This window comes from Callorhinus ursinus, unplaced genomic scaffold (genome assembly GCF_003265705.2).
Source record: "Callorhinus ursinus isolate GAN/ISIS: 27379988/994484 unplaced genomic scaffold, GSC_fseal_2.0 scaffold35, whole genome shotgun sequence".
NCBI classification, from domain to species: domain Eukaryota; kingdom Metazoa; phylum Chordata; class Mammalia; order Carnivora; family Otariidae; genus Callorhinus; species Callorhinus ursinus.
In genome coordinates this window covers 4,763,720-4,788,917 of record NW_027397097.1, presented here as the reverse complement: position 1 = coordinate 4,788,917, position 25,198 = coordinate 4,763,720, and the positions used below count along the sequence as shown (strand labels likewise).

General features: G+C 55.3%; 1 protein-coding gene across 4 annotated transcripts in view; it reads left to right on the top strand.

The window, feature by feature from the left end:
• The window catches only part of GDPD5 (glycerophosphodiester phosphodiesterase domain containing 5), an 82,848-nt gene that overhangs the window by 22,760 nt on the left and 34,890 nt on the right, over nt 1-25,198 (top strand). For 2 of the 4 annotated variants that reach the window (XM_025894465.2, XM_073879724.1), the window contains exons 2-3: nt 8,999-9,082; nt 20,022-20,197. In XM_025894465.2, the coding sequence (XP_025750250.1) occupies nt 20,081-20,197 (117 nt within the window). In that variant the 5' untranslated portion in view covers nt 8,999-9,082; nt 20,022-20,080. Of the gene's footprint in view, nt 1-8,998; nt 9,083-20,021; nt 20,198-25,198 lie in introns of those variants that run through there. The other 2 variants (XM_073879725.1, XM_073879726.1) reach the window with 2 other exon arrangements.

Here is a 25,198-nt window from a genome sequence, read left to right as displayed (position 1 = left end):
CTCCTGAGGGCTCGGTGGCTGGGAACAGGATTTCAGTGACAGAGAAGAAGGGCTTGGCAGCCATGTGGCCCTGGGAAAGTCACCTGTCTCTCACCTGTAAAGGAGCAGCACCCCAGCAGCACCCCACAGGGCTGTCCTGAGGATCACATGGACTCGTCAGGGCTGGCTTCTCCCTCTGATGTTGGTGCCGCCTCTGAGAAAGGGAACCGCCAAGGATTACTCGGGGTGGGGGCGTGGCATATGAGCTGCCATGGGGAGGCAAGGCAGGACCAGGGCTGGGGAGGGGGCTTAGTCTTGATCCTAAAACTGGGCCGGTCCAGCCCTTCCCTTACACGTGACAAGGGGCCCAGGGGAAAGATCAGGATGCGATCTGGGCGGGATCCCCTCTGGGGGCCTCCTCCCCACCTAGCACTGAGAGGGAGAGCTTCCTGGAGGAAGAAGTCACGGAACCTGAGGGGAAAAGAAGGGCTGAAGCTGCGGAGCTGTGTGCTGTCGCTGTCGCTGCCGCCCCCTGCCCCAAGCCCCTGCCCTACGGCTGTGAGAGCCAGCTCTGAGCCCCAGCCAAGCCAACCTTGACTCCTGGCACCCATGGTGTCCATGAGGGAAGCAGAGGCCCAAGTCCTCGCTGCTTCCAGGATGTGCATCTGTGGGGCTGTCTACACCTCCATGAGCCTGTGTTTGTGCCCGTGCGTCCGTGTGTATTTGCCAGGGGCTGTCTGTGATGCACGCTCTGTATTTGTGTGTGTCTGCCTCTGTGTGTTTGTGCACATGTATGAGAGTGGCCCCTTGCTTGCCTGCAAGAGACCCCCGTGGGGTCTCTCCTCCTACATGGCAGACAGGTTAGAATGTGTCTACAAGGGGCTAAGAGCTCTTGTGTTTTAAGCCCTGCGGAGGGGCAGAGCAGAGACAGCCCTTGCCCTGGGTTGTGTGTGGGCAGAGGGGAGATCCGGATCTCACCAATGGGGCAAATTCAGCAGAAAGACAAGTTCCCCAGATTTGGGGAATCTCTCCCAGGGGCTCTTGTGTGCAGAACTTGGGCTGGGTGCTAGGACCCACAGTCAGATCAGGCACTGCCTCTGTCCTTCCAGAGCCAGCCAGGGGCATCAGTATGCAGCTGGACACAGCCTGGCTGCTGAAGCGGGCAGTGCAGGGCTCACGAAAACAGGAAGAGGCATGCTGATCTACCAGGAGAGTCAAGGAAGGCTTCCTGCAGGAGGAGTTTGAGCCGAGACTTGAGGGCTTTTTGGTGGGAGGTGAGGGGAGGAGGGTGAAGAACAGGTCTCAGGTAGGCCTAGGGGCTTGAGGAAGGTGGGTGGGAAGGGTGATTCTCATCTGCCAGGCCTGGAAGACTGGAGGATGGAGGTGCCTTGAGATAGGGATGGGGGGCGGGGAGCAGGTTTAGGGGAATGTGATGAGTTCCCATTGGGCCACCGTGGGTACAAGGTTCCTGTGGGGTGTCCAGGCCAGGATGAGCAGGGGTCACTGGATACTCGGGCTTTGAGCTTGGTCCAGGCAGAGACAGCAGTGCTGGATGATCTTGCACAAGGAGAGGGTGAAGGAGGACAGAGGGCTTGGGAGAAAGGCCTGGGCTGAGAGGGGGGCCCGAGACGGGGAGGGGAACCAGAGCAAGTGGTGTCCGGTACACCAGGAATGGAGGATGTTTCCAGAAGGAGGGTGAAGCCCACCGTGTCCGGGAGGACTGAGAGCTGCCCAGTGGGCTCGCTCACACAGAGGTCATGGTTGAACTTGGTGGGAACAGAGGGCTGTGGGTTTAGCAGCAGATGGGAGGGAGGAAGTGGGGACGTGAGTGTAGACAGCTCTTTCAGAGGTTTGGATGAGAGGGAAGGTAGGAAAGAGAGTGCAGGCTGGAAAGGGGCGGAGGAGAACCAACTGGGTGAGACTCAGGCCCATTCGTTTGTTGTCTGGAAGGAGCCAGCCCAGAGGAGGTGCGAGGGAGGGGCAGGGAGAGAGAGACCGGCTAGGAACACCTGCTCTGGTTCTCTGCAGGGGCGGGGGGGTTTTCTAGGAGGGATGGTTGTGCAGAGCAGGGGAGGAGGAGGTGGCATGGTGGCAGCCCTCCGTGCTGCCCTGAGCTCTGCCAGGCTGCAGGGCCTCCGTCCACCTTGGGGGTGGGAGGCCTGGGGGACCCTTTCCTGTGGAGACTTCTGACCTCCTAGGAGGCAGAAGCCCCACAAACTCCGAGCATCCTCATAAAGCGGGTTCCGAGTCAGTGGTTGATGCTCAGAGCTGGGCGGAGTTGGTCTCCGGTGTTCTTCTGTCTCCGGGGCTCTAGGGGTGGCTTCGGAGCTGCTTCAAACAAGAAAAGCCTGGGAAGGTCAGGGCATGGATCCTCTTGCTTCCAAGGAGGACACACCCAGCTCCCCGGGGGGCCTGCAGGGAACTAGAGCAGGTGTTCATAGCCCGAGTCACCCTCCTCCTCCTCCCCAGACACCTCTTCTGGACTGACTGCTTCCAGGGGCAATGGACAGACCTGAGTCTCGCCCAGTTTGCCCCCCTCCACCCCTTTCCAGCGAGCACTCCCTTTCTTCCCAATGACTGGGAAGTTCTTCCTCTGGGTCTAGCCGAAGTCTGTCCTGCTGTGCGTTCCCTGCTGGTGAACTTGTTCAACCCTGCACCGTGGAGCCAAGCTGATCAGCCGGTCGCTTTGAGTGGCGGCCAGTGTTTTTACAACTTGTTTTCATAAAGTTGGTTTGAAGTCTCCCTGCATTCCCAGAATGTCGGACCCGCCCTGATTCACAAGGATTGACCAAAACAGGATCTGAGCCAACCAGAAGAATCTGAGGACTTAGTCATCCCCCTTGGATCATCTACAGATCCTCCTGCTTTCCTTCTAATTAAAAAAAAAAAAAAAATGAAAGTTAGCTCGGATGGCCAGGAGGGGACAACGTTGAGGGCTGTAAACAGATCAGATGATGCTGGCAGGTAAAGGGGTCAGGGCTCAGGCTTTGCACCAGGGGCCACCTCAATTCAAGTCTATTCTGCTGCTTGCCACATGGGGGAGCTTTAACAACTCGAGGTCTGAGCCTCAGTTTCCTTGTCTCTGAAATGGGAAAATTAAGTGCACCGACCTCATAGCCGTCTGAGGTTGGGTGATCTAGAAGCAGACCCTGAGACAAGGATTCAGGTGAGAGTGATTTATTAGGAAGTTTTCCAGAAAAGACGCTGCTAAGAGAAGAGTGAAAGTAGAACCAGAAAGAGGAGGAGAAGCGAGAGTGGAAGGGCACTTGGCTCAGTCTGCAGAGGAGCTCTGGCCCCATGTCCCCAGAGCTGACTGTCAGAACAAGGGTGCTAGAGACCTGGGACCTTTACCCAGGTGGTCGCTGGTGAAGGGGGCCCCGGGGAATGGTCATGATCGCAAGCAAAGGGATTCTAGCAGCCTCAGGGCAGTCTGCCCACACACCGCCACAGGTGTTGGCTGTTGGGAGGGACCACGCAAGCGGGTATGCCCCTGAAGAGTAGAGGGACCCCAGGGGACGTGGGTGGAGCATGACAGAGGCCTCTTCTGAGAATTAGTCCGTGGATTATATTCCAATAAAGCATATGTGGTGCTGATTATGTGGAGCCTGGCCCAGAGAAAGTTCCAATAAGTGATAACTCTTTGCACCTGTTAGAAAGGGGGGTGCAAAAGAGGTGCCCCAGGACTGTGTGGTCTGCTAGAGGCAAGACCTTCTGAGAGCTTCCTTGTGCTTCCACTGTTCCCTCAGGCCCACGTGCTCTCTCTCAGCTTCCAGAAGCAGAATCCCACAGAGCTCCCCAACTGGCAGACCTAGCTCCAGCCCCCAGCCCTGTCTAACTTGGAACCTGAACTAAGTTCTCCATGATCAGGATGGACTGAGCTAGGTACCCGAGTGGTTAGTCACTGCTGTTAATCACTAGCACATCTGACAACCATCTGTGGAGCACGTACTGTGGAAAGGGTTAGCTCTGTGCTCAGATGGACAGGGTCCTGCTCTCACCAGGCTTAACAACTAGGACACTGCAAGACCTATTCTGAGGCCCGGGCCCCTCCCTGCCTACCCTGCTGAGGAGCAGGGGGTAAAACAGGAAGGCCCGGTGCCAAGTGTGCAGGACCCAGAGCAAAAATACAGTTAGAGGCCCATAATATCTCTGTCGGATATTTGAAGGTTATAAAACAAACCCAGAAACTGTGAAATAAAATAATATGATTTTCTCACCTTAACAGTTCTATCTTCATAATATAAATTGAAATATACATGTAAAGTTATGATTTTATACAACTGAAAGTGACAGAATAGCAAAGAAGACTGAATATAATTATGAGTACACATCTGGGTGTTTTTTTTTTAAGATTTTATTTATTTATTTGAGAGAGAGAGCGAGAGCAGGAACACAAGCAGGGGGAGTGGGAGAGGGAGAAGCAGGCTCCCCGCGGAGTAGGGAGCCTGATGCGGGGCTCGATCCCAGGACCCTGGGATCATGACCTGGGCTGAAGGCAGACATTTAACGACTGAGCCACCCAGGTGCCCACATCTGGGTGTTTTGTTGGTGGGCCGGTGATGTTCCAGTGAGTGATAAAACCGAATTCATACATTACTCTTTATTTATTTCATAAAATATATTGTGTTCATTTGGGGGTGGGAGGGATGGGGTGGCTGGGTGATAGACATCGGGGAGGGTGTGTGCTACGGTGAGCGCTGTGAATTGTGCAAGACTGTTGAATGACAGATCTGTACTTCTGAAACAAATAACGCAATATATTTTAAGAGAAAAGAAAAAGAAGAAGATAACAGGAGAGCAAGAATGAAGGGGAGTAAGTCGGAGGGGGAGACGAACCACGAGAGATGATGGACTCTGAAAAACAAACTGAGGGTTCTCTAGAGGGGAGGAGGGTAGGGGGATGGGTTAGCCTGGTGATGGGTATTAAAGAGGGCACTTCTGCGTGGAGCACTGGGTGTTATGCACAAACAATGAATCATGGAACACTACATCAAAAACTAATGATGTAATATGTGGTGATTAACATAACAATAAAAAATTAAAAATATATATATATATTGTGTTCATTTTAGCGAAATCATCAGAGTTATATCCTTATAATCAAGATTTGCACATCATTTGAAAGTTGGGTATCGATAGTAACAATCTGAAAGATCAAAAATAAAATGCAATTACAGGGCGCCTGGGTGGCTCAGTCGTTAAGTGTCTGCCTTCGGCTCAGGTCATGATCCCAGGGTCCTGGGATCAAGCCCCACATTGGGCTCCCTGCTCCGCGGGGAGCCTGCTTCTCCCTCTCCCGCTCCCCCTGCTTGTGTTCCTTCTCTCGCTTTGTCTCTCTCTGTCAAATGAATAAATAAAATCTTTTAAAAAATGCAATTATATTTAAAGTGCTTGGAATTTGAGTATATTTCCATCAAAAATGTAAATTAAATGCAAAGAAAAGAAAACTTACATCTTCAAAAATCATTTTTTGCCTTGAAATTATCTCTGGAAATCAAAACTATACATATTATAATCAGTGAATATCAGATTTTAAAATAAAATCATTTAAATCGAGATGAAGTATTCAAATTTTAAACATTTATAAAATTGAAACTATTCAGTCCCAGCCTTTCACGTCCACCTAGTTGCCGATGTGAAGAGTTCGTGTCACATTTCATGTTACACTAATTGGAGTAATATGAATTCTAAGATACTGTGAGATATTCTTTGGCCCCTTTGTGCGTTTATTGTGGGTACCACACTAATTCATGAGTACTCTTAGGACCACAAATTGGAATAGGGAGAAAAGCCGCCCCCCCCCCACAATAGTTGCTTGGCATTCCTGGGAAACAGATAACTTTGTTGTGTAAGAAGCTATTGCTCATTGCTGTCTGGAGAAAGGATTTGACAAGTTGCATTTGCGCCTAAACATTCCCGCCTTTTGGTCCCCTCCTGTTCCCCCCTACCTCCAGCACCACCATCTAGTGTCCCTCTTCCCCATCAGCAACAAAGCGACCCACAGTTCTTCATCGGGACAGAATCACCTTTTGTTCCTCATGCCCCAGGAATGGAGAAGGGTTTTAGGGGGGCCTGAGTGGCGTACGGGGAGCAGATTATGCTGGTGGGTCCCACGGATGTCCTGTGGCAGAGGCTCCCATATGTTCTCTGCTATGTTCGTTTGTGAGCGTGTGTCTGTGATGTGTGGGCTCCGGGCAGTAGCCCTTTTTCCCTGTGCCTCAGGGTGATCCAGGGGGTGGGAGGAGATCTCATCAGCGAGATCTCTATCATACAGCTAACGTCAGATAAATGATGGAGCTTGTCCTACGGCTGGTGTTTAAATCTATGTGTCTGCATTCACTCATGCCTTTCATTCATATATGCATTTGCTCATTTTTTTAAAACCCATATTTGCTTCCTCCAACCCTTTGTTTCATTGTGGAATGCCAGGCCATAAGCAGTCTTGTTTTTTTTGTTTTTGTTTTGTTTTGTTTTGTTTTAGAGATTTTATTCATTTGTCAGAGAGTGCGAGCACGTGCACACACAAGCAGACTCCCTACAAGGAGCCTGATGTGGAACTTGATCCCAGGGCCCTGGGATCATGACCTGAGCTGAAGGCAGACGCTTAACCGACTGAGCCACCTAGGTGTCCCTTTAGGCAGTCTTGTAATGCAGCCCCACATCCGGCAGATGAGGGAATAAAGGCTCAGAGAAGGGCACTGATATACCTAACATCACACAGCAGAAAAGCCCCTGGCCACGTTTCACAGTCCAGAGGATGGTACCACGTTTGAGTTTCAGGTAAAATCCGAATAGGTGTTACTATATCCCAGTCAGTTTCCTCAGGCTCTGCTCCCCCCAGCCACCTGCTGCGGGGCCCTGGGGATCCTGGAGGGGTTTTCAGCTTGAAGAGCCACTTCCTGTTTGGGGCCAGGCACTTCCTTCAGGTGACTCACAGGCTCCCACTGGCCCTGTGCTGAGAAACCAAGGTGGGGGTGGAGCTGGGCCCAGGCCATGTCACCTTCTGCCTGCCACCCCAGCTGGGGGACCCTGAGACCAAGCAGTGCCATAGACTGGAGGTAGGAGATGGAGATGGAAGGAGGCCCCCAGACTGTTCTCACCTGGCCTGCTGGGCGGGGCTCTGAGAGCGCAGGTGAACCCGGGCCATGGTGGGCAGGGGGCTGGCCTCCACATCCCGCCATTCCCACATCTGGCTTCCAGGCTAGCTACAGACCCTGTGCAGGCTGACAGCAGAGGCTGGGACTCCTCAGAGAGAATCTGTGACACTTTCTCTTCAGTGCAGAAGGGTAGTTAGGTGGAAAGAACAGGAGGCTGGGAGTCATGAGCCTGGATTTCTGACACCAACTTTCTCATAAACTTGCCAGCTCCCCGCCCTTCTCTGGGCCTCAATCTCCACGTGTGGGGGAGGGCTTGCCGGCTGTGACATTTTAGGGTGGCTTAGTATCTCAGGATGTACATGAAGAGATTTGGGCTTGAATTCTGGCTCTGCCACCTTGCTCGCTGTGCCCGTCTCTCCGAGTCTTCGTTTTTACATTTGAAATAATAATCACTTTAAGCATTTTACATAATTTAGTCCTCACATCAACCTCTGTGAGTCAGGTTTAATACTGTTGTTGTCATTGTTACTATTTTATAATAAGGAGATAGAGGCACAGAGAGATTAGGTAACTTGCCCAAGGTTACACGGTAAGAGTCAAGATTCTCACTTGGGCAGTTTGACCCCAGTGTCCATGCTGTTAACAACTGTGTTCTTGCTACTCAGACTGTGGCCCTTGGATCCGCAGCACCAGCATCAGCTGGGGGCTGGTCAGAAATGAAGAATCTCAGGTCCCAGGCTAGACCTCTTAGAAAGCACTGTGTCAGACTGTGTTTTAACAAGGTCTCCAGGTGATCTGTTTGCACGCTGAAGTTTGAGAAGCCCTGCTCTATTTATATTCCATCTGTCACTTAGGGTCATAATGGGAGACACAGGAAGTAAGTATGCTTTGTAGACGGTAGCGCTGGGAGAAAGCTGGGGACTGCAGGTAGAAAGAAGCAGGGTTGGGGTGCCCCAGGGGTCTGTGTCTCAGGAGCTGGATGTCTCTCCTAAGCTGTCACTGAGTCCAGCTCGGTCCCCCTCCAGTCTGAGGCTGAGACTTGGCTGTGTGTTTCTTGCCAGCGTGTGGCTCCGGGGACTGATCGGGCTGGAGAGTTCTCATGTTGGCATGGCCTCGGGCAGCGGGCCTGAGCCACCCCTGTCGTGGGTCTGCATGGCAGCAGGAGGTCTAGGTCCCAGCCCTGGCTCTGCCTCTGACTCTCTGGGAGGCCTAGGGAGGCTCCCAGCCGTGCCCTGGTGGGCTGGGCATTGTGGCAGCACCCTCATAAGCCAGCAGCACTGCCCCGGGGCTGCCTCCTCCTTTTCTCCCCAGGACCTGTTGGTGCTGTCTCTCCTCCCGGTTCCTGAGCAGGAGGGCTGCCCTGCTGGCTGTAGGAACTGGGGATGGGGGAGGCAGGGCATGAGTCAGAAGTTAGCCACATAATTGCCGTGCCCCAGATCCCGCCGCCAGCCCCCTGGCCCTCCCTCAGTAGCTGCCTTAGAAGAGCAGCTGGTTGGGCAGCCACCTCCAGAGAAGCAGGTCTCTGGGCTGCACGAAAGGGCCTCAGCACCGCACCCCCCCAGGAGCCACACGCAGCCCCAGTTTCTCTCCAGGATGGCTGGGACTTGGACTGCATTTCCCTGGGTTCCGGAGGGGGTGAGAGTGGTTTGGGGTACTGGCTGTCCTGGGTTTGGGGCTGGGGTTGGTTTGCAGGCAGCATGCATAGCGGTGGGATTGCTTGTGCGGGGTCTGGTGGCCCACAGCTGGACCACCCGCCGACTCGGCGGCTTCCCCAGGCAGCGACAAGGCGTGGCCCATCCCTGGGTCCCATACCCAGCATGGCGTGGGCGCCGCACGGGCATTCGCGAAGGGTCAGGTGGGAGAGGAGAAGGCAGGGTGGACTGATGAGTGATCTGACTGGGTTTGTCCTCTTGTCCTCTCAGCTTTCCCAGGGAAGTGACATCACCACCTCCGTGGACAGGACATCCTCAGGAGCCCCGCTCACAGCCACTGATACCTTCTTCCAGGTAAAGAAAAGAGAAGCAAAGGATAGGGGGAGAAAGGAGTTAGACACAAGTTACAGCAGGTAACACACTGGCTGCTTGTAACAGCGCCTGCCTCTCCCAGGGGGACAGCGCCTCACAGTTTACAAAAACAACAGTAATAATAATAATCCCCACTTTACAGATAAGGAGACTGAGGTCTGGTGGTATTATACCAATTAGTAAGTGGTAGAACTGGGTCTCAAACCCAGGCCGACTGGCTCTCATTGCACATTCTCAGTCCCTGTGATTTCCTGCCTCTAGAGCCATGTATTAAACTAAGTTTCCTTGACCTCCAGTTTCGGGGTTTAAAGGGCTCCCATTTCCAGGGGGGATCTGTATTTTAAAAGATAATCCTAGAGCAGGTGATGCTTCAGCCAAAGGAATGAATAGCAAATGGTAGAATTGGAGGTCTTGAATCATGGAATTGGCGTGAACCTTCAAGGTGTGCTGGGCCAGCAAATTCCTGCAGCTTTCTTCCTCAGCATTCAAGTAAGTCCAGTTTTCTTTTGTTACAGAAGGGAAACCAAGACATTTGAAAGGAGGGAAGAGAAGGTCAGGCCCCAGGTTCTCAGACATGCCTGGAAGTAGAGGGGCCGCCATCCTTCACAGGGCACCACGATGAAGAGAGACAGAGTGACAGGAAGTCAGTATTCTGTGCTAATGCTGAGGTCGTCTTCTGCTAGACCCGGAACAGATGTGTGCAAACAGATATCAGGCGTTAGGCAAAAATTGTGGGAGAAAATAATTGAGACTTTTTTGGGTAACTTTTTTTTTTCCTGTAAATCGGGAGAGGCTAATTATTATTCAGGAGCAGAAGCGGAAACAGGCTCAGAAACGGCTCTGCAGTCTAATGGTTGAAGAGGCTCTGATCTCCTTTCCTTCCACCGCACGTTTGACCAGCTTTTCTGACTGACAGATAAACCAGGGCCTCCTTGGTGCCAGGCCCAGTGCAGAGACACAGGCCCCCTGCGCAGTGACTCCCCTCGCAGGGATGGGGCCTGGGGTATCTCGTGTCCCCATTGCCCCGTGCAGGGCCGCAGACACTGGGGCACTTCAGAAAAGCTTGGCCAAATAGTTCCGAAATCTCAGCCTGGTGAACAAGGCAGCTACGGAAGCAGACAATTACTGGGCACATGGGCCTGCGATCATGTCTCGAGAGTTCTGCCGGGTGATGGGAACACAGAGACAGGAGGTGGTGGGCTTCTGGGGGGATGGGGGGTCAGACCAAGCTTTGCACAGGGTCCATTTGTTAAGATGGGTAGGACTTGAAGTGGGGTGGGGAGGAGGGCCCAGCGGGAGCCACAGGCATGGAGGTGGGGAGACTGGATAATGTGGTGTGCTTGGAGCAGAGTGGTGTGAGGAGGGGCAGGGGGAGGTGAGGCTACACAGGTAGGTGTAAGGGGAAAAGACTCCTTAAACGGTAGGCCTTGCTTCTCTTCCCATCCCCAAGGGCCTGCTTTGGGAAGCTCGTTTGTATGATAACTCTGCTGGTTTACATAAATAAACAAAATAAATCATTGCTCTCCATTCCCTGGGGGGGGGGGCGGTTAAAAACTGAGCTTGGACAGGTTTGCTCAGTGCAAATCTCTGCCAGATTCAGCTTTCTCCTTTTCCTCCCATTTGGATGCCACCGCCCCCCCTGCCCCCCTGTGTCACGGGGACCCAGGAAGAGGCCTTGGAAAAAGTCACATGCTCCTGGGAGGCACTGGGGTGTCAACTGAGGTGAGAGGTTGATGAAAGGCTCCTCCTCCTCAGGCCCCCAGGCTGACCCCTGAGGCCCCACCAGAAGCCCTAAGAATATTTGCTCACTCTGCCTGCTCTGGGAACACCCCGTCAGTGCCAGCCAGGGAGGGGGGGGTAGGGGTCCGGACAGCTTCAAGGGGGAAAGCGCTCAGCCCTCCAGGGAGGGAGGGGCCTGTCACAGGATGCCTGCAAGCCTACGCACGCCACTCTGCTGGGGAACCACCCCTAGGAGCTGTACAGGGGATTTCTGCATGAGAAGGGTGGCTGGATGGAATGGCTCCGGATCTGGTGCTGACATTTGAAATAGTCTGAAATCCAAGGATAGTTCTTAGATCCCTGTAGGACTGTACCGGGATTCCGTGATTGTACGTCTTGAGTGAGGCAATTCTAAGACCCTGGTTTAGAGAGCTTATAGCTAGAGATTTTGAGTTCTGAGATGCTAAGCTCGGCATTCTGGGCAAGGCCAGGTCACTCCTAGGGACCACTCAGCCCACGCTCATAGTCCCGACTTGGGAAACAGTGGTCCTGCCTATGCCAAGAGAAGCCAGGTCCCCCGGGCAGGATCCATTCCTGGCTCCTGTCTAGCCTGTAGCCCCAAACACGCCCAAGACACGCGGGTCCGACCCCGTAGGGCCTTCACTGAAGCTCAGCACGCCTATCCTGACCTCCACCAGCCTCTCCCCCTCATGGGTCCATATGCCAGGGATCTGGTGCTTCCCTGCAGAGCTGGCCAGATGCTTCCATGAGCCGATGCGTGGAGGCCCACGTGCGCTGGAAGGCACTGTGCACGGGGTGTAGTTGTGGCGGCTGTTGTGCAGTGAGCTTGTCTCCTTGAAAGGAAGGTTCGTGTCTAATTCTCTGTGGATCATTCTTGGCTCCCAGCAGGGCCTGCTACAGAGCAGAGGCTTCTTAAACATTGACTAGGGGGGCTTAAGAGCTTTAGGTAGGGGATAAATTGTCCCAGCGGACACAGTTCCAAGGAAGCCGTCCCTTCCCGAGGGAGAAGGAGGGAGCCCTTTCTGCGGGAGGATGGCTGTGAGGGGCAGGAGAACTGGGGCTCCCACTGCGGGGGTCGGGAGCCAGCCCGCCCAGAAGGTCGGGCCAGCTTGGCCGGCTCAGAGCGGAAATCAGAGGTCTCCTGGCACGAAGTGTTGGATAAACAGCAACCCTGGCACCACTGTGGAAAGAGATTAATAATGACCCTAATTATGGCCTGATTGATTCTTTCAGGGCTCCTGCAGAGCCCAAGCCTTGGCCACTGAGCTGCTTTTCCCCAAAGAATGGGCAGGCGTGATGGGGGGGGGGGGCTGCTGACCTGCCTTATCTTTTTCCCTCCCCCAGCCTCTCCCCCTAGGCAGCTGCCCCCGGACAGCCTCCCTTCCTTCCCTGTATCTGGCTACCTTCTCTGCTGGTTTCATTAAATCTCGGGCTTTGTGTGAGGCCCAGAGAAGTGGACCGACTTGCCCAGGGCCACACAGTGAGATGGGGGCAGCCAGATCTCCCCATTCTAGCCATCTGATGAGGCCCACAGATGGGATGGTGGTCAATGCTTGAGTACTCCTCAGAAGCTAACTGCAGAAACCCAGGCCTCTGGGCAGTGGGGCAGAGTCTGGGATTGGGTGGTCCTGTTATCGGCCCTGTCTGTCCCGCCCCCCTGCCGGATCCAGCCGTGGGGCCAGGGATTTGTCTCCTGGGTTTGGGTTTGGTGGCTTGATGAGCTGGCCAGATGTGCCCTGCTACCCCTGGGCTCCCAGAGGGCAAGGCATCTCCTGTTGGCAACAGGCCCCCCACCACCTCCAGATGGAGCCCACATGGGGCTTAACTTGCTGACTGGAGCCTGGGGCTGCCCTCAGCTCTGCAAGAGGCCCTGCTCATGCATCCCTGCCACCAGGCTTTCCTTGTGCTGCCCCCCTATCTAGAGCCCCCGTGTTCCCCCCACTTTGCCACATATCCTTCCTTATTTCCGAATTCCACTTAGATCTGCCCTCTCCTAGAAGCCACCCTGCAGTGATCAGTGCTGGGACTCGAGGAGGCACAGAAGTTAATGGGACCCAGAAGAGACCCTGACCTGGGCAGGGAAGGTTTGCTGGAAGAGGGGTTGTTGAGCTGAGCCCAGTAGGAGTTTTCTAGGCCTTGAAGATGGGCAGAGGGGCCCAGAGCGAAGGCCGTTCACAGGCACACTTATGCTGGGCACAGGGGGTGGGCAGGGCAGTGAGGAAGAACACAGGGAGTCCTGGTCTACCTCTAAGGCCATGTTCCCTGAGCACTATGGGGAGGCGTCCTCATAGCCCTGTGCCTTTTATGCCTTGGGTTTTACTCTAGGGGAATGTTGGGGTCCTTGCTGTGAGTTATCGAGCCTGTGACTACCTATCCCTTGGTCCCCGTCAAAGATGGTGGAGGCACCCCGGCGGGGGCAGCCCTGGCCTGGGGCTCAGGGTGAGTAGGCCTCTAACAATGTTACGGGCCTTCCTGCAGCTGTCATCCTCATTTTGACTGTTCCAGTCAGCGGCAGGCTCAGGGCTCCCAGCATTCATCCTGGGAAGGGAGGGGCCTCTTCTCCTCAGACTGGGCAAGGACCGTGGGGTTTGTCTTTCCCTCCTTCCTGTCCTGCCCTGTCTCTGCCTTTCTCCTGAGGCTGAACAGAGAGCAGGTGGTTAAAAGGCTTTAGGGTATGTGCCAGAAAGGCCCTGGGAGATCATCTGGTGGCATGTATCCCATGACAGAGACAGGAAAGCTGAGGCTAGAGGCTTGTGGGGTCACCCGGCTTGCTGGTCACCCGAGGCTGGGCTGGGGTTGAAGCCAGGGAGGGCAGCTGTGGCCAAGGAGAAAGGGGGCTGTTCCTCGTGCATGCATGTGCCCTGCCTCCCTCCCTGGGGTCCTGGCAGACTGCTCGAGAAGCTCAGGTCTCCTCCTCCTCCAGCCCTGCACTCATCGGGGGCTTCCCTTTTCCTCCCCTGGGTTCTCAGCCCCATTCCCTGCCCCTGCTCCCCTGGTGCCAACCAAAATATTGGGCTTGGCCCTTTGATGTGCAGTTTGCAGGGATGCAGGCGTTGTGGCCGGCGCAGACGTGGAATGCAGCAGGAATGGGCAGACCTTCCCTCTGGGGCTGGTGGCACGGAAAGACTCGGCGGTCCTGGGTTCAGATCTTCCCTTCTTCCCAGTTAGCTGTTTGGCCTTGGGTCAATCACTTAGTCTCTCCCTCCTGCCTATCTATCTATTCACCAATCGATCTATATAGGTATCCAAATTGAATACATAGGTACTTAATTAATAACCTTTGGGGAACATTTTTCGGTTTACGGGAGAATCGACCAGGAAGTAGAGAGCTGCTCCATACACCGCCCCCCCGCAGCTGCCCTCGTTAGTGACAGCCTACGTTGGGGCGGTACGTTTGTTCCAGCTGATGAGACAACGTTGACACAGGATTATTAACCAAAGTCATAGTTTCCACCAGGGTTCCCTCGTGGTGTGGGACATTCTGTGGGGTTTGACAAATGTCTGATGACATGTGCCCATTATTACAGCATCCATGAATCGTGTCATTGCCCTAAAAACCTTCTGCGCTTCTCCCCCCCCCCGACCCCTGGCAACCGCTGATCTCTTCACTGCTCCCGTGGCTTTGTCCTTTCCAGCACGTCATGGAGTTGGAATCATACAGTATGTAGCCTTCACAGACTGGCCTCTGTCATGGAACAATACGCTCTTGAGGTCTCTTCATGCATTTACGTGGCTTGATCACGTATTTCTCTTTGTCACTGAGAACTATTCTATTGTCTGGGTGGACCAGTTTGTTCATCCATTCACCTGGGGCCCACGTTTCCAATGCGTAAAAGAAGGTTGTGGAGGTCGACTTTGGAAGATTGTCATCAGGAGATGACACAGGTATAATCCATGTCACTTTCTGTGACTGGCTTCTTTCACTCGGCAGCATGTTTTCAAGATTTATTCCTGTTGTGGCGTATATCCGTGTTTTATTCCTTTTTATTGCAGCCTGGGTCCTTTTAAAAAAAATTTTTTTTTTAAAGATTTATGTAGAGAAAGAGCACGGCGGGGAGGGGCAGAAGGAGATGGAGAGAGAGAATCTCAAGCAGAGTCCATGCCAAGCATGGTGATCAGTGCAGGGCTCAGTCTCACAACCCCGAGATCATGCCCTGAGCTGACATCAAGAGTCAGATGCTTAACTGACTGAGCCACTCAGATGCCCCTGCTTGGGTCCTTTTTTGGTGTCACTCCATCTAGTCTCCATTTCTCAGGCAAGTAAAGTAAGGCTCAGAGAGAGCTAGTAAGCCGTCTGAGGTTGCACAGCAGGTCAGTTGAAGACCAGGCTGGAACCTGGGCACTGACACCTGGCCTGAAATGCTTTCCACTCTCAGGAAAGAGAACGGGCTTGGGCAGTGAGGGTGGTCACGCGAGAGAGGAGCAGGGACGTGGGTCAGGTCCATGTCCAGGATGTCAGGGTGGGAGAGGAGCCTAGAGGTGCCAGTACCCTGCTTCTGCTCCATAGCAGGTGCTCACTCCATCCCAGACCCAACCCCTTGCAGGTCCTTCTGTGTATAAAACAGGAGGCTGTGAAAGTTCAGGGCAGGGGCCAGGAGTTTGGACAGAAAATGGAACTTTGGACTGAGGGACGCCCTTGAACATCAGGCTCAGAGGTGAGGGCTTTCTCTTATCCCAGAGCAGGAGGAGCTCCTGGCTAGGGATTTCTTGGGAACTTGGCTGATGTCAGAGGTCCTGGAGGTGGCTTGGAGAAATCGATCAATCCTAAGTAATGTCATTAGCCCTGGCAGGAAGAGGAGGTGTCGGGGGAGGCTGGGGAGAGTCTGGTCTCTGGGAGCTTGTCTGACTGCTCAGTGACTGAACAGCACATCTCTGTTAGCAGAACTTGCGGGCCGCCGCAGAAGTCCAGTCTGGCAAGTCCCCAGTGCCCCCCGCCTCTTACGGCTGGTCACTGGGGACATGGGAATAACTCAGGCCATTCCATGGGGGAGGCAGGCCCATCAGCCGTGCTCACATGGGGTGCCTGGGGAAGACTGAGGGACACTTGGGGCTATGGGAAGCTGGGAAACCCTCTAACCAAACCTGGAGCTCAGGGCAGGCTCCCTGGAGGAGGTCACATCTGAGCTGAGACTCAAAGCGTGGGGAGTTGTTCATCAGCAGAAGGGACAGCAAATTCTGGAAGGTGAGGTTAGGAGAGTCAGATCCTGGCCATTTGCCTGTTAAAGAGCTCACTTTGGCCACAGGGGAGGGCTCAGATTGGTGGGGTGTGACCCCCATAGGGAGGCCAGAGGATTTCCTGTCTAGGGGAGAGAGGAGACCCCGGGCCAGGCCAGTGGCCAAGGGGCTGGTGAGAAGAGGCTGTGAGGGATGTTAGAAGCAGGTTGGGGTGGCAAGGGGGTCAGGGTGGCCTGTGCTGGGTCTGTAGGGCCTGGGGGACACCCCTGGAGGCAGCCAGGAGCCACTGGCTGTCTCAGTCGGGAGACAGCAATTGAGTGGGCTTGGCCACACCTGGTAACCGAAGCCCTGGGAGTGGACGAAAAGGCCCCAGGAGAGCATGCAGAGGCGAGAGAAGAGGTTGGCCTCCCCAAGATGCCCATGCAGTTATGAACAGTGTGAAAATTTACCAGGCAGGGTGGCGGGGAGGGGAGGCAATTCCCAGAGACACGATCAGCTGAGCCCTGGGCCAAGGCCTAGTGCAGGCAGTTCTGCTTCCCTGATGTGAAGTGGAATTTCCATTCTTGGTGCCTTGTAATGTTTGCGGGCTGGGGCGGGGGAGGGCAGGGGACACGTGGGAATCAGTCCCGGGCTTGGCGAGTCCTGGAAAAGGCGTGTGAGAACAGGGGAACCTGGGTGTGGGCTCCCGTTCACGGAATGCCTGCCTGCTGTATACCTCAGTCACTGCAGTGATGTTGTCCTCCTTGCACCCTCCCCCCCATAATCCGGTCTCCTATAGGAGTCAAGGCACAGGCTGTTACCCATTTTACAGATTGAGAAACCAAGGATCAAGGAAGAACCCTGGAGGCCCCAGCCACAGGGCAAAGGTGGGACAGATGTGATTGATCTGGCCAGTAGAGGCCCTAATCTTGGGGTAAGATTTGGCTCCCTGGCTCTGTAAGATCTGGCCTTCTACCCGCTCTGGAAGACTGGGAATGTAGGAGTACATTTGTGAGCACACAATCCTTCTGGAGTAGAATAAAGTAAAGCTGAGAGCACCCCTCCCAACAGCCCCTCTCCTCTCCCCAACCCCATGGGACCTAAGCCACCAGACTGCAACAGCACACACATCCCCTAAAACCTGGGCTCAGCTTGGCTCCGAGAGCCCCCAGCAGCTGCACGGTAGTCCACATGCCTCCCCAGGGAGCCACGGGCCCAGAAGCTACACCAGACAATTCCCAGCAATTAGGAGGCTCCGAGTCAGTCGATATTCCCAGCAAGGCCCTAACGCATCTCGCCCCCTCTTACCGACCAGAGGCTCTAATCCCTGCGCTGAGGTGAGCATTTGGTGGTGGTGGCGGTGGGGGGCGGATGACAGTAGATAGAGGCCCTGAGTGAGGCCAAGGTGGAAGTAGTGAGTGGGCCTGAGGCCCAGCCTGCCCCTCTGGAGCGGCCCCTGGGGCACTTAGAGACAGGCCTCAGCTCGGGGCTGCCTCCTGGAAGCGTGTCCTGACTATCCATGCACAATGCTAAGTACCCACAGCCCACCTTTACTCTCTCCAGAATACCAGCTCCTGAGCCACCGTGGCCAACCCAGTGGCCGAGGGGTCAGCGGACTGCCCCCATCAAGGGCTGGGCAGTAAGTTCTAGGCTCTGTGGGCCCTTCGGTCTCTACTACAACCACTCCCCTCTGCAGTTTCTGTTGCAGCCATAGACGATACATAAACAAACGATCATGCCTGCAGCCAATAAAGCTTTATTTATGGACACTGAAACCTGACTCTCCTATAATTTTCATGTGTTGCAAAATATTTTTGTTTTGATTTTTTGCCCCTGAACTGTAAAAATACAGAAAAGCCATTCTTAGCTTGCGGCCTATATAAAAATAGGTGACTGGTCAGATTTGGCGCCTGAGTTACAATTTGCCAACCCCGGGGTTAGAGCAAGGCCCCTGGAGCCAGGCTGACGGGCTCTGCTGTGTGACCTTTGGCCAATGGCTGAACCTTTCTGTGCTTCAGATTTCCCATCTGGAGAATGGGGGTGATGATGATAATACATGGGGAATGTAAAATGGTGCAGTGCTTTGCTGTTTTTATGAAATGGCTCTTGGCCGTTCTTCAAAGGGTTGAACATGGAGTCGCCATATGACCCAGCACTTCTGTTCCAAAGCATGTACACAAGAGAAATGAAAACACGCTCACGCGAGAACTTGTTCATTAGCAGCGTTATTCCTAACAACTCAAAAGTGGTAACCTAGATGTCCCTCAGCTGTTGAATGGATAAAATAGTCTGTCCATACAATTGAGTGTCATTCAGCCCTAAAGAGGAGTGCAGTACTGATTCCTGCTATAACAGGATGAGCCTCGAGAACTATTAATTAACATATTATATGATTGCAATGATAGGCGATGTCCACAAAAGGCAAACTCATAGATTCAGAAAGTATATTAGTGGTCTCTGGGGAAGGGGCGGGGGGAAGAGGCATGGGGTGGTGAGTAGTAATGGGTCTGGGTGTTTTGCTGGGATGATGAAGATGCTTTGGAATCAGATGGCGGCGATGGTTGCACAACTTTGTGACTATACTGGAAACAATACGCTAAGTACTGAACTGTACCCTTTAAAAGGGTGCATGTCTTGGCTTGTGAATTTGATTTCAATAAAAAAATAATACCTCACAGGGTCGCTATAAGAGTTAGTGCACAAGCGCCGTGAAGTGTACAAGACTGTTGAATCACAGATCTGTACCTCTGAAACAAATAATGCAGTATATGTTAAGAAAAAAAGAAGAAGAAGAAGATAGCAGGAAGGGAAGCATGAAGGGGGGGAAATCGGAGGGGGAGACGAACCATGAGAAACGATGGACTCTGAAAAACAAACTGAGGGTTCTAGAGGGGAGGGGGTGGGGGGATGGGTTAGCCTGGTGATGGGTATTAAAGAGGGTACGTTCTGCGTGGAGCACGGGGTGTTATGCACAAACAATGAATCATGGAACACTACATCAAAAACTAAAATGTATGGTGATTAACATAACAATAAAAAAAGAGTTAGTGCACAGTAAGTGACTGGCTTTGTCCCTCACTGGTCCTGTGGGGCCCTGAGGGCATCAGTGTGCCTGTCCCGTTCACGGTGTCTCCAAGACCAAGGACAGGACCCCATACATAACATGTGGCTTAGAGTCTCTGGAGTCCCATAGACCCGGGGTTGAGTCCTGACTCCTTGGGCGAATCGCTGGGCTGCTCTGAGCCCCAGGCTCCTCGTCAGGGTGTGTGAGGCACCCAAGCCAGGTCCCATGTGGCCGATGCTAGCCCCGAGTGGCTGATACCCCAGCAGGCATCTCCAGGGTGCCGAGCAGGGCCGGGGCACTTGCTCCTGGTGGCAGCGACTCAACCCACAAGACACCTCTCATTGTTCCCACAACCACGGCAGGACTCCCGGAGCCCAAAGCTGTGAGCACTTTGGGGCACAAGAGCAGACTCTCGGGTTGGCCACAGCCAGGTTTTGGACTGCATGCACGGCACTGTCCCTTTCTCTCCCTGAGCCTCCGTTTATCCAGTTGTCAGTCGGCTTCGAGGCACACAGTGGTCACACCGTGCCTGGTCTATTTTAAACAAAGTACACTGGGGGACATGATTGAGAAAATAAAGCTGAGAATGGCTGAGGGCGTATGGGAAGGTGTTGCAGTTTTATAGGAGGTCGCCTGGGAAAGTGTGGTGGAGAAAAGAACATTTGAGCAAAGACCAGAGGAGGGGAAGGAAGGTGCCCTGTGGGGCTCGAAGGGAAAAGCATTCTGGGCCGAGGCAGCAGGGGCAGGTACAGAGCAGGTGTGGCTGGGGGTGAGGGGGTCAGGGTGAGGGGCAGGAGACCGGCCCCGGGGAGCCGCGGGGGTGCAGGCCTCCAGCTGTGTAGGCCTCACGGCAGGGCCCTGGGCGGGGACTGGCACCTAACAGGGCGACGGGGACTCTTGCTGTGTCTGGGGCTGAGTCCCCGCGCCCTCCCCTGCCTCACAGGCCTGTGCTTCCTCCTGCAGGATCGGCCGGAGGCCTCCATGGGCGCCTGAGGGCCGGGCACCCGGCGGCAGGTGAGAGCATGGTGAGACACCAGCCGCTGCAGTACTATGAGCCCCAGCTGTGCCTCTCCTGCCTCACGGGCATCTACGGCTGCCGCTGGAAGCGCTACCAGCGGTCCCACGATGACACCACGCCGGTGAGCCAGGCTGGGACGGGGTCGGGGGACCTAGGGCGCCCCAGGGCCCGGGGGAAGGGTCTCCGCCCTCTCACTCTGCCGGGCGGCTCTGGACGGAGCAGTGCCCCGCTGGGTTTCAGTTTCTCCTTCTGTAACACGGGCCCACGGTCATTCCGGAATCTACCTGACCAGGCGGGCAGGGAAGTGGGCCATCTTGTCCTGGATGGAGCTGGTGAACTCTCCTTGGGCACATGGGACCTGGGCTGCTCCGGAGGTCTGGGCAGAAAGGGGCGCTCCAGGAAGGGCTCATTCCCCCGCTTCCCCCAAGGTGAGCAGAAGCCTTCAGCTTCCTGGCAGCTAGGCAGGCGGGCAGGCGGGTGGCTGGAGGGGAGGGTGAGGAGGTGGGCCAGGCCATCCCAGAGCCTGGGAGCTGGCAGGGGCCGTGGCCTGGCCTCAGGGCTCCGTCACCTGAGCCACAGACCTGTCAAGAGCTGGCAGCAGGATGAAGAAAGCCTCGCTCAGTGTTCGGCACCCCAGGCCAGACCCTGAGCTGAGCCGAGCCGGGCTTCTGTCCCTGGGGCACTGTTAGCGGCTGGATCTAGTTTCTTCTCTGAAGGAACCCAACTCCTTCAGGAGGAAAGGGAGGGAGATAAATAGTGTTTATCTAAAAGCTTTGCTGCCTGGAAAACCGCTCTCCTCCTCTCTCCTGCTTGTCTAAACAAAGAAGCCAGCCTCCGAATTGAGCCAGCTTTGAAACAGGATGGAGTGGCCAAGGGTGTGGGTGGCAGCTGAGGTCAGAGGCCAGGTATCACCAGGCTCCTTGGATGGGGGGAGGATGGGGAAGCTTGTCCACCTTCCCACCCTCCTCCTCTGCCTGTGCTGGGGACCAACAGAGCACTAGCCTGACTCAGGAGCCTGGGTTCATGCCCCCTGAGTGGTGAGAAGCAGGTGTCAGTTGGTGAGCACGTGGTCTGACATCACCACGTACCCACTCCCAGCCCGGAGAAGGGGACATGCCAAACTGAGGCGAGGGAGAGGGAGAGGGAGGGGGAGAGGGAGGGGCCCGCCCCAGGCCACCGGGCAGGTCCCAGGGACGGGCGGGCGGCAGGGCCTCCCCGTGTCAGGAAGGGCAGGAGCTCGGCAGGCAGCGGGCAGCAGGTGTCTGTGCCGGGTCCCCTGCTGAGCACTGACACGCCACTCTCGTTCCTCCCACCGGGCCCCTAAGCTGGGTGTCGCCACCACCGTTTCACAGGGGAAACAGAAGCCAGGAATGCCAGTGAGAGGGCAGAGCTGTGATCCAGCTCCAGGGCAAGTGCGGGTCCAACAGCCCCGGGAGGGAAGACAGCTGACGGAGAGGGAGCAGGACGGCCGAGCCCCCCAGCAGCAAGCCCCTTGGCCGTCGGAGTAGCTGCTGGAGGAAGGCATAGCTCCCAGGACGTTTGACAGCCCTCCACAGGCCCAGGGCAGGCCCATCCCAGGCTTCAGAGTCAGGAAGTGATAGGCCGCGGCTGTGGCCAGCACAGGGCCCAGGGCGGAGGAAGTGGTGGGCTGAGGCCGGTTTTGAGCTGACTGGGAGCCCAAGCCGCGCAGTCTCTGCGAATGCCTACGTCTGGGGAGCCTGGTGTGGAGCGAAGGGGGTGGGGCCGCAGGAGGGCCACAGGCCAGCTGGGCTGCGAGAGGGAGGGTTTTGCTGCAGCCCTGGGTGTCAGGGCCTCCGCAGAACGGGCTGAGCTTACCTCAGGCGACCCTCGCTCCGAGACTCCCAGCTGAGGATGAGCATCCTCCACCTTCCCTGCCACTCACCTCATTCTGCTTCCCCACCCACTTCCTGGGTTCTAGCCTCAGCCTGCTCACCCTTTCTCTCTCCCCCCCTTTTTTTTCTCCCCAGTCCCTCCAGAGATGGCCAGCTGGGGACCGTGAGGGGGGCTGGGCTCTCTGGCCTGACACAGGGAGGGAATAGCAATCCGGCGTTTCAGAGTCGGGGCTGGTGCAGAGTAGGTTTTCCGTAAGCTTTGCTGAACAAACAGGCCCCCGAGTGAGCTCTGGGGGCACGGATTGGGTGCAATGAAGGAGCATTGCCAAGGCAGTAGAGGAAAGGCCCCCCAAAGGGGCAGGGGCTCCAACTTTGGGCCTGTGCCTCTTCTCAGCCCCACCTTCCCCTCTGACTTTGGGGACCCCTCCCCTCCCCCTTTCCAGGCACGGCCTCCCCTCAAGTCCTCTTGAGGGAGCCTCCCCTAGCGCCTCCCAACTCCGACAAGCCCTGGGTCAAGTTCTTCTGTGAAGCCTATCTGATCAGACCTATCTGATCCTCATCTGTGAAATGGGGTGACAGACTGTGGGTGGTGAGTTACAGAAGCCTTTCATCATGATCCTGCTCAGGCTGGGAAATAAACCATGAGAAGAACAGTTAACATTTATTGAGTACCTATTGTATGCCAGGAGCCGAGAGCTTACCGAGAGCTTGCCCTGTTAGGTCGCCGCTGTGGGGTGGGTTTAACTGTGATGCCAATGGAGATCTCGAGGCTTCAAGCCGCATCACACCTGGAGTCCAGGAAAGATTTACAAGAGGAGCCACAGGAAGATGAAGGCTGGAGGGGAGAACACGCATGTTTGGAGTATGTGATTAAGTGAGAACTTGCCAGAAGGGGAAGAAAGGAGGGGCGGGAGGAGGATTTGGGAAGTTGCCAGATGGAGGAAGAACTTGGCACCAGGAGCCTGCGGGGCAAGAGTGGGCGTGGCTTGTGGGACCAGGAGCTTGGGGGCAAGAGTGGGCGTGGCTTGAATGCCAGAGGAGGAGCCCTCCAAGGTTCTGGGATCAACAGTGGCCCCGGAGTACTGGAGTGGATCCTGGGGAGTGGGGAGGAGCCCCCTCCTCTGCACTGGAGCTGGCAGCCTCCTTCCTGCCCTACCAGCCCGATCCTTCCTGTACCCCCAGGCCGATGCAGTCCCACCTCCTCCAAGCCTTTGCTCTTACTGTCCCCCAGCCCTAGGACACATACTGGACACATAAGGAAACAGGAAACAGGACCAGACCGGAGAGGTGAAATGCCCTCTTCTGCTCCCAGCCCCTAGGGAGTAGAGGAGCCTGGCAGCAGGAGGCTGGCTCACTCGACAGCTAGGAAGGGGAAGTGAAGCTTTTTATAACTGGAGATAATTAATTGGTTGTTGTCTGTGACTCATTACTCTAATACTGCCAGTTAAGGACTGGGTAGGACAGAGGACAGTTCTCACGCTGTCCCCCAGGGCCCCCTGAAGACTGCATGTCTGGGCGAGGTAGCACAGTGTCAAAACCAGCTTCTTGTGTAGCAAGAGGCATACAAGTTGGATACCTGGAGAATCTTCCCGGCCCAAGACCCTGAAGGAGACAGACAGCGACCGTCAACTCTCTTGAATTTCTATGGTACATTTGCCTTTCAAGGGCCGTTTTAAGCTCGTTTGACCCCTCCATCTCACAGAGAGGGCTCCAGGAAGAATAAGTGATTTATTCAGGCCACAGAGTTGGAGGCCTGGCCTGCACTGCCCTCTGCTTGCCTCCCCAGGCCTATGCCCCCTCGTCTGCTCCACACCAGCAATCTTGTCTGGGATGCACCAGTTCTTTATTTCCTCAACAAGAACCAACACACCCAGGCCACCCAGGGTGCTCACTGCTGAGGCCCAGGAAAACCCCAGACAGGAGAACTGGCCTGAGCTGATGTCTGAGAGTTAGTCCTGTCTAACCGAATGGGGAAGTGTTCAAGGCACGGGATGCTCTGGGTGCCAGAGCTTCTTGTGTTTGGGAACTGAAAGCAATCTGGCCTCAGCGTAGCTCCCGTGTGAGGAGGGGAGGTTGTTCCTAGGCGGCCTGAGCCTGAGGCTGTGCTGGGAAGCCTGCTCCCCGTCCTGGGCGGAGGGGGCGCTGCCAGACTCAGGCTGTTCGAGGACCAGTCTCCTTAGGTTGTGGGGAGTGCAGAGGTGCCCGACTGGAGGCGGGGGAACAGGGAGCCAGACAGCGGGGCAGAGGCCTCACCTGGGGGAGGCATATGCAGGTTCCTGGTGAAGGGAGGAATTCTAGAGACACTTGGAAGGTATAATCAACAGACTGGCTGTGGAAGAGATTGGGGGAGTCCCATGTGACGCCTCCCATCACCCCATGATTTCTAGCCTAGCCGGATGAGACCATTCCAGAGACAGAAATGGGAAAGCGTGCTGTGCCCGGGGCTGAGTGGGAGGGGAGAGTGGTCCCCATTAGAGCCCAGGAAGTGCATGGTGGGGGTGGGACACAGACAACGAAGTCTCCCCACCACCAGTGGCCTATCTCCTATGACCAGAGCCCCTGCAGCCACGCAGGAAGACCCCTGCGGGGGAAGTCCATCATCCCCCCCACACACCCCACCCCTCCCAAGATTGCCTCACCCTTTCATAGCACTGGGCCTGTGCTCAGGCTGCCCTCTTGCTTGGAATCCCCTTCTCTCTTTACTTCTCAAGGCTCATGGCAAATGTCTATTCCTCTAAGAATTATCCCCCTTAAACCAAAAAAGAACCAGGCCCCCTCCCCTGGGCTCCCATAGCGCCTCTGGCCTGAGCTGCCCACATGGACTGTGACTTTCTGTGTCTCCCAGGGGAGGGTTGCCATGATGATAAGAAAATCGGAGATGATGATATTGCATCCATGAGAGAGAGGGGAGGCCGGCAGAGCCCCCGTCTGTTGCAGCGCACGGAGCTGCAGATTTGTCGCCGCAATAAAGCCATGCCGTCTCTACCTTCGGGAACCCCGACGCTCCACCCAGCTCCTCTCTGGCTGTGCCGAGGGTGCCTGGAGTGGCCATGCCACACTCCAGGGCAAGCGGCTAACATTCCGTGACCGCCTTGAGTGTCTGCTTAGGGAGCCTGGAAGAGGCAGGAGATGATAGGGGGCACAGCCGCCCAGCACCCTGTGGCCCTGGCAGGGCTCTCTGAGGGCCCGGGATAACCCCTGCTAAGATCTCCCAACTCTTCCACTCCTACCTCCCCGTGGGCTGATGTAACCCACAGGATGGATGCAGA